At 33.5% G+C, this 9,052-nt stretch overlaps 1 protein-coding gene across 3 annotated transcripts; it reads left to right on the top strand.

Annotated features, from left to right (window-relative positions):
- The first annotated feature begins 572 nt into the window (after positions 1 to 572).
- LOC129946664 (PDZ domain-containing protein 8) lies at positions 573 to 6,870 on the top strand. 3 transcript variants are annotated; one of them, XM_056056923.1, is made up of 9 exons: positions 583 to 702; positions 866 to 1,224; positions 1,382 to 1,579; positions 2,495 to 2,687; positions 2,755 to 4,072; positions 4,138 to 4,266; positions 4,331 to 4,915; positions 5,626 to 5,860; positions 5,936 to 6,870. In XM_056056923.1, exons 2-9 carry the CDS (start codon positions 1,066 to 1,068, stop codon positions 6,230 to 6,232), a joined length of 3,114 nt encoding a protein of 1,037 aa, XP_055912898.1. In that variant the 5' UTR covers positions 583 to 702; positions 866 to 1,065; the 3' UTR covers positions 6,233 to 6,870. The 3 variants fall into 3 exon arrangements, with proteins under 3 accessions (XP_055912899.1, XP_055912897.1, XP_055912898.1); XM_056056924.1 differs by having other exon boundaries at positions 573 to 1,224; positions 5,629 to 5,860; XM_056056922.1 differs by having other exon boundaries at positions 573 to 1,224.
- Positions 6,871 to 9,052: the final 2,182 nt, after the last annotated feature.

The raw sequence follows: 9,052 nt of genomic DNA, 5'->3' as shown, positions 1-9,052 counted from the left end.
AATAGTATACCTTAATATCTAGAAATTCCAAGTATTTATAAATTGTGAATAAGCTTCATTTTTTTTTTTAATTTTGACAAATATATTAACAATTTTTCTAAGAATAAATAAGATAAGGTGATATCTCAAAAACCTGTCGCGATAGACTGATTTTGATTTCATGTTCAAAATAAGGCTGTACAAATTCAAAAGAATTTGTAAAGTTTTAATTTTTCTGACAGCAAGAAAACTTTGTTGCAAAGTTATTTTTAAATTGAATTCAAAATTTCCACTGTTAAACACAAACTCCCTTAATTTTTTATTATGTCACTTATTACTAGTCCTTTCTTCTAAAACAATAATACAACCGTGAAAAAATAATATTAGTAAGTATCCCGGGTTCAATCTTACAGCGCAGTGTGTAGATGATTTTCCACCCACCTTTCTTACATCGAAAACAAACAGAATTCATCGCACTATGCTGTGCACTTTATTTACAAACTAAAAACAGCTGTTACAGCAATTTGCGAACTCCTGCGCCGAAATTGATTTTTCTAACAAACCTCAAACAATCCACACTCGGTTGTTCATTGAAAAACTTATCACAAAAATCCAAAAGCAGAAAGTCGCATAATATTGTCGCACTAGCACGTCAGGGGGCGCATCGGGCATCGCTATTTCGGCCAATTCAATATGGTTTCGTCGTCAGATTAGAATTTAGAAGTGTGTTTAATTTGTTGTGTCGTTGGTTCTGGTGTGTCTGTTGTGTGAATCAAGCAGTGTACTTGTGTGTCTTGCTGTTTCGTCTAATCTGCCCTCATAACATCAAAAATGTGCCTATAAAAATATTATTAAATTTGAGGAAGTTTCTTGTATCTCATTGCAGTTATTTTTTTGGTTGCAATGGCGGTGATTTGAGGAAAACGCTATTGGAAATTGTTTAGTGTAGTTAACCCTTGAGCCCTTTTTGTTTCCTGCTTCCTCTCCCACGCCCTTTCCGAAACGAAAACTATTGTGTGAAAATTTTTCGGTATACAAAGTGTGTTATATTGGCTGCAACTTGCAACATTTTGAAGAGCGTTTAAGATGGATTTGACGAGTCTTTTGTTATTTGGTTTTATATCGCTGGTGATTGGAGCGGTGCTCATGTTGATTGTCCAGTACTACATTTATATGCGCTTCTGCGATTTGCCTGAAGTCAGCAGCGAGCAAAAGGACTTCAATGAAAAATATACACTGCCCGAGGTATGTACACCTAATTGCGTCTTTTTTACAAAGCAACAAAAGCTAATGTTAATTTATATTGTTTTACACGCTACGCTGCTGCTGCTACATCTGCTAATCAAATACATCAACAAACAACCCACGCTGTTTTTTTTTTGTTGCGTTCAAAACCTCAAAGGATATACATGAGAATGCATCGAAATTCGATCCTGAAAGTAAATCCCCCCTCATGGCTCTCAACTTGATAATGCAATTCCTGTTCCACGAGTTGAAGCACACAAGCAGGGTACGGAAGTGGTTCTACCGGAAGCTCTCATTGGAGCTGGATGAATTGGTTACGAAGACCACTATTGGAAAATTATTCGATAAGTTGACGGTAAGTGTAATGAAAGATAAGACTAAGATAAGTTTTAAGTCGCATTAAGGACACTCTGTGGGCTCTTTTTTCCCATTTACATTTGTACCTCTGCAACTATACAAAACCACTCGTAAATATATGTCTTGAGTGGTTTTGTCTTTTTCTTCTTTCTATCCGCCTTTGAGGCTTCTTGCTATGGCTTCACCATCACCATCCTGCTGTGAGGGGATTAAAAAGGATATTCTACGAAATACTTATAGAAATAGAGATTGATTTGAATTGGATGTTTATCCATTGAGAAACAGTGTTCTAGTTTCTCTGTGAGTGGGTTTGGGTTAGGTATAAGAAATTTGATTATAAACACGAGTAGGTATATCGTTCGTATTGCTAAGCTGTTTAATATCCTTGATTCCTGTTGCACATTATTTGAACAAGAATAAAAAAAATATGAAAAACGTCATACATATGAAACTTATTATTGTATAATTTAAGAGGAGTACGTGTATGAATGAAACCATATAAGTTCATATTTAATATATGGAAACGTGTTTATTTGTAATTTGTTGCATACATTCCGGCGCGTAATTGAGTTTCCTATTCCAATTCTAATATTGATTGCATTTAACGTGTAAGGTTTGAATCCTTATTGAGAAAGGATATTTAGAGATGAGAATATTTAAATAGGAAGATGACTTACAATCATACACAGGAAATTCATATTGATACGTTATACGTAGGTACGATAGGTAATTGAAGTATCAAGGGGCTTTTCTTAAAGGTCTTTCCTTTCAATAAATTAGAAGAAATTAAGTGTGGAACAGTATTAAAATTCATCTTTAAGAAGAGTCGGGTGATAGCTAAAAGTCGTGCTTATAAGTACAAATAAAAAAAATTTGAACCTTTTGAACCAATTTATCTTTATTAATTTTGCAGCTCAAAGACCTTGACCTTGGTGATCAATTTCCAGAGATCAAAATACTAAATGTACATGGCTTGGAAATTCATGAAACAGAAGGTCGTATTGAAAACTTAGATTTGCAATTGCATATAAAGTACAGTGGTAATTTTCGAATGGCTGTCGATGCAGTAATGGTATTGGGAAAAAAGGCTTCATTGACATTAAAAGGTTTGCTCTATCTTTTATTGGTTCAAAGTAAGTTTTGAAATTTTCCTAACCTTTTATTATTTTACAGTAAAACGGTTATCTGGAATGGCTAGATTACAGTTTACCAGAAAACCCTACACCCACTGGTCACTTAGTTTCATTGGAGATCCTGAACTAGATTTGGGTATTGAATCGAAATTTCAAGGCCGTCACATGCAATCAAATATCAGTAGCCTAATATTAAATCAAATACGAAGGGCAGTACGTCGCAAGCACACTTTACCAAAATACAAGCTCAGATATAAGCCTTTCTTTCAAGAAACCGAAGAAGAAGTGGACGTAGACATTCAGCCAAACGGTTTGTTGGAAGTTAAAATCTCTGAACTTTCCCGACTGATGATTCCCGATGCCACTATAACCGATGTCTATTGCACCTTAACAATGGCCTCATTAGCTTGGGTGGAAGCAAAGCAAAAAGACGACCGAAATGTTATTGTTTCTATAGACGTTGAGATACATAAGGCGAAGAATCAACAAATTGGTATTCTATTCAAACAGGGTGAACACAATGTTGAAATAGAAGCAGTCCTTCCGAACACTCCAGCAATCAAGTCCCAGTTGCGGTCGGGTGATACCCTGATATCTATAGAAGGGACAAGGGTCAATTCTATACAGCAAGTTGCGAAAATTGTCAAAAGTCTCAGCAAATCGGTGTTTTTCCTAAGAATTGAACGTTTGATACCCGGAATCATCCGCAACGATGCTATTTTGGAAGATTTAGATGTGTACGAAGATCTCGGAGAGCCAAAACCCTCTTCTTTACCCAAAATTATGCCCCATGCTGAACTGCTAACACCATCACCACAGGTTACTCCTTCTCCTGGAAATCCGCTACCACGACAGGTGCGCAGCAATTCATCCAGTGAATCGAGCATTTCCAGCACGCCTACTAACTCACCCAAAAAGACAAAGCTCATTGCTAAAGCTATCAAAAAGACATTAACTAGGGAAAGCAGTGACACTTTGGTAGTTTCTACTGACGATGCTAAGAATAGCGGCAAAATCAGGGTTCGAGAGGATTCAATCAGTAATTCTCCTCCCGCCCTTATAGCTTCCCCTCCCCCATCTGCTCGAACGGAGGCTATGGATGTTGAGCATTATCAACAACACTCAACTATAGACTGTTCCACGGATAAGCTCAACCACATGGACGATATCTGTCGCTTCAAGTTGACTGCAAATTGCAAATTTTTGAACTTGTGCGTTTACGGCAAGTGCACTGGGGACAGTGTTCTCTTGGGATTTTTAAACATTCCAGTAAAAAGTATTATCGGTGAATGCATGGAGACAAGCTTAATTGAGACGATGAAGACGTTTTATCTCATTCCTCCAGTCAAGCAGGATCTGTAAGTGAAATCACTCTGGAATTTCAGTATTGCATATGTTTTGTTTTTGTTTTTTTTTTTTTCAGAAAAACTCATGAGCTATCGTCTATGTCAGGATTTAATCCTAATTTATGTTTCGGTGACATTCTCATGGCATTTTCATGGGACGGAAACCCTATTCAGGGTGAGATTATGAAGAAACCTTTAAAGGCCAAGTATGATTGTTTATATATATACACCTTAAGAACAATAATAATTTTGATTTTTAATAATTAAAAGAAGTTCCTCAGAAAAATCGGAAGAAATTGAAAAGTCTGAAGCCACAGCTGCTACTACTAGTGCAGCTGCTGCAACATCATCTAAAACGCACAATTTTGTCCGTACGCATTTCCATCGAGCGACACAGTGCGATTTTTGCGGAAAAAAAATTTGGCTAAAAGATGCCGTCCAATGTCGTGATTGTTCAATGACTTGCCATAAAAAATGTATTACAAAATGTCAAAATTCGACAGTTTGTGGTCCAGTTGATTGTTCGGGAGTATTAAATAATATAACAACACCAACAACAACTACCATAGTCCATCAGCAGCAACCTGAATTTACAGTTACTGAAGCACCGTCATCTTCAGGACAAATAAGCATCGATGAGCCATTTGATGAAGATCAAAGATTATCAACAGCATCACCAGACTCAAAAATAACAACAACAGCCACTGAACCAGTTCATCGTCAAAGTTTGACAGGTCTCATTGCACAAGGATTGAAACGTGTGAATTCGGCAAATAATTTGGTTATTCCAGGGATATCGTCATCATTGAATCAGAATAGTAAAAGCCTCCCACCAAGTCCACAACATAGTCCAAGGTAAATATTTATGCAATACCAAAATTTGTATAGGGTTATCCAATAAGAGGTTGTATTTTAGTATATAACAAAACGGACAAGTAGTTGGCACGCACATTTGAAATAGCAATGATCTGAAACCGTTTTGAGGCTTTGGCATAAGCCAATCTTTTTAAAGTTGATAAACCACAAGATCTTACTAGCTCTTTTAGAAGTAATACTGTCAGCAAACTGCTCTATCAAAACTGTGAACTGTGACTTTTCACCATTTTTGTAGTGAATTTCAATGCGTTGTTAAATAGTTTTAATTAATCGCGTAGTTTTCGTACGATATCAAAATAAAGCAACTTTTAAAGTGACAGCTGTCTAAATAGTAAACCTCTTAATGGAAGACCTTATATTTATATCATCTAAGTTCGTAGGACTGCCATGCTACAGGTCTTGGGTTCAATCCCTGCCTGTGTAAAAGTATTTTGAATGGTACTACCTCTTGCGAGGAATTAACAAATCCTTCAAAAGTAATTCTTTTCATGAAAAGTTCTTTCTAAAATTATTCCATCCCTGACATTATTCGCACACAGGAATGGTTGGAGGTTAGTTCCTCGGGCTAAGTTCTCTACGGACTGCTGCGCCATATAATTTATATAAAACAACATTTAATAAAAATTAACAATTTAAGAATAAAATAAAATATTTTACATTTGTATTTATTTGTCTTTATTTCTTAAAAGCAGAAAACAATCATTGGTTTGTCAAGGAGTCAGTCCATTTATAATTGTCACACAAATACTCGAGTCCATTCCTAATGATCTTGATAAACTTTCAATTGATCAAATAAACAGCATCACTGAGCCCATCATCAATATTGGGCGTGATGAAGATGTTATGACACTAGCAAAGGATGCTAGCAAGGAGCTTTTCGGTGATCTTAGCTCTGAAGAAAGAATGGCCAAAATCAACGAATTGGTAAGTGCATAGAGTTTATAAATCATTTTGTTAAGCTCAGTTACACATTTTTGGTTTCCTTCAAATTCTGTACAGCTTACAAAACTTCGATTGGCCTTGGATAGTGAGACTTCAAATCACTCGAAACTATTAGAAATCAATCCAAATGAAAGTTCAATTATTAAATCAGCATCACATGATACCCACACTCGAACACAAAGTAATGAAAAAGTCCACGAAACTGATGCATCAATATCACCAAATAGTAAAGAAGCACAAGCACGAAAAGCATTCGATTTGGGAAGATCTGAAGAACGAGTTCAAGCCCTGAGTGTCATAATGCTTTACTTATGTACTGGTCTTCAACATGCCCAAGGCGTAGCATTCCAATGAGTTATATAACCCAGCCCATATATGTAGGTTAAGCTAAAGCAAATTTAAACGGAAAACAGACACTCCGCTTCATAGAATAAATAATATTTATTAAACTCAATATACTATATTATAATATTTATGAATTTTTACTCACCAAAAACTCTCACAAGGAAATAAAAACATATAAAATTATTGTCTAAAACTCACACATTTATTAATGTTAGATTAATAAGAGTAATATTGTCGAATATACTATACAAAAAATAAAACAAAATGAATGTAAAATGTGGTATGTAATGGTAATATTTAGTAAAATTTTATTATATTGTATGATTCATGATAAAAAAAAATATATAGTTACAAAAAATTGTTTGCCTTTACAGAATTTATATCAATTATTTTTATGAACACTGATGAAAACGATGGATTTAGGTTTTAAGTGCAAAAAGGAACGAAATCTGCTATAGTATTTACATAATAGTATGTAGTTAATTATAATTATTATTAAATTAAATTATATTTTTATCTCGGGTAAATAATTATTTAAAAAAGCATACTTACATACATATTATTATAATAAGTTTGGTTTCAACCTGAGATTAGTATAAAATAAAAAAAATCTTGTTTTAAATAAATTAAATTTTAATTTTAATTTACTCAAGTATTTTTTTTCCTTTCTAAATGAAAAAGTGGAGTATACAAATGTATGCATTTGATTATGATTAGTCGTAGTCAGTGGCTTGTATACGAAATAGAGAAGACCTACAAACTTTAACTGCTTCCTGCAGAGATTTTTGAAGCATAGCAGTTTTTTTTTATGTTTTAATTGCGACATATAGTCAAGTTTTGCATTCGTGCAAAATTTCGAACTCGAGATTTTAATCAAACATGATATTACGATGGTAGAGAAGTCGAAAAAAGGGGGTCCCGTGATTCCGTCTGGTCTGTTTTGTCGGTCTGTCCACGCTCCTACAGCCTGAACCATTGGGTCGGTTGAGTTAAGTTAAAGTTTTGGGCAGATTCGCGATAGGCTCTACATTTCACAGGAAATAAAATTGAAATCGATTAAAAATCTAAATGGAAGTTCCGAAATTCTTTCGAACTTAAAACGATGTGAACTTTCGTGTTCTGCATTTAGATTTTCAAGTGATTAGAATTCTACCAGATAAAATTGGTGTGATATGAATGCGAGGAAGAGGAATCCGACTCGTCTACTCTCTATTTTTTATTCGAGGGATAGGAAAAAATATTAAAAACGATTTTTCAAAACACTAAATGTCTTCTCTTTACCAAAAACAACGTTCTTAAAAAAACTTTAAAGACACATTCTGAAACTTCACTTCAGTACCAAGGTCACACATTGCAAATAAAAACCCACTAATATTTTATATTTATTTTACTAAAAAGCATAGAACAATTAATAATAACATAAGAAATCAAACAAATTATGACAATGATCAATAAATAAAATTGTTTATTGACTGATGTGTTATACCTTTATCAGCTGCTTTAATTTTAAAAAGTATTCGAAGTTATGAAATCGATCAAATGTAAGAAAACAATTTCACTCGATTTTCAAATCATATTTTTATTTCATTTCACTCGAATTCGAAAAAAATATTATACAACTTTTGTCTAAAAGCTAGTTTTTGAGATATGGTTTAACAAACACAACTATACACGTACATCAATCTAAAAAACATGGAATAAGATTCTCTTGAAGGAGCCATGAAACTTTGAAAAATCGGATTTCCTAAAGTTTTTAAATTAGAATACTTTAACCTCCTATAAACTTATTTGCAAGATCCAAAATCAACTTTCCACAACTTTTGACTTTAATAATTTAAACATACTAATTTTCCAATGGAAATACTCCACTGTGAATTTTCGAATTTTATAAATTTCTAATGTTTGTTAAATGCGTACAGACAGTTTGGCGTCTCAATGTTTTTCACTCATTACGTACACCATATTTTTTTAAATCAACAAATTAAATTAATAAATTAATTTTAGTGTTCACAAGTAGAGAATAAAACTACTCAATGTGCTATGGATTTTCTTATATATTTGGTCGAAATTATTTACTATACGCAAAAGAATCTTTGATAAATTTCGTCTTCCATTTATACATACAAATAACATATTTACCTATGTTCATATTGACACTATTCTATCCGACAGTTTTTTGGAACTTTTCCAAAGACGAAGCTGAAAAGCTTTTATTCGATGAAAAAAAAACAACAGGAAAACAGCCATTATGATGATTTCCACAAATAAAATTAATAATTATTACTTTTCCCCATCCAGAAGGAAATGAACAAAGTAGGTTAAAGATGCGATAAAAAAAAAGACACGAGTTCAATGTTTACAAAAATTGAGCTTTGTTTTCGTGGAAAAATTATCAATGACAAAATATACAATAACAAAATTTTAACAGGTAATGAAAAATTAAATGAAAACAAATTTGAAAGTCGAATGTTTTTTTTCCTACTTTTCTAACAAAGATTTTCCAACCTACAACAAAAAATAAAGACAAATTAAATTAGAATAAAGACATCGAAGGGAATAGGACACTTTTGAGATGAAGTTAAGACATTAACATAATTGGGCTAAAAATTAATACTTAAATTCTATTTTGAAATCTTAAACCTTTTTTGTCAAAATGTTCAAAAAGTAAATGTGTTGTTTCCACGTGCGCCCGCCGTAAGTTATGGAGCCCTAAAAGCAGTCAAAACAACTTTTTCGAGAGTATCTCCGTTTCGGTAAGTGTTAACTTTTACCAAAATTGTTAAGCATACAATTCGGTAACTGTTTGTCTGAATCATTTTTGGATACCGC

This window comes from Eupeodes corollae, chromosome 2, assembly GCF_945859685.1.
Source record: "Eupeodes corollae chromosome 2, idEupCoro1.1, whole genome shotgun sequence".
In the NCBI taxonomy this organism is placed as follows: domain Eukaryota; kingdom Metazoa; phylum Arthropoda; class Insecta; order Diptera; family Syrphidae; genus Eupeodes; species Eupeodes corollae.
The sequence above is the reverse complement of the archived record's forward strand: the minus strand, read 5'-3'. Positions and strand labels throughout refer to the sequence as shown.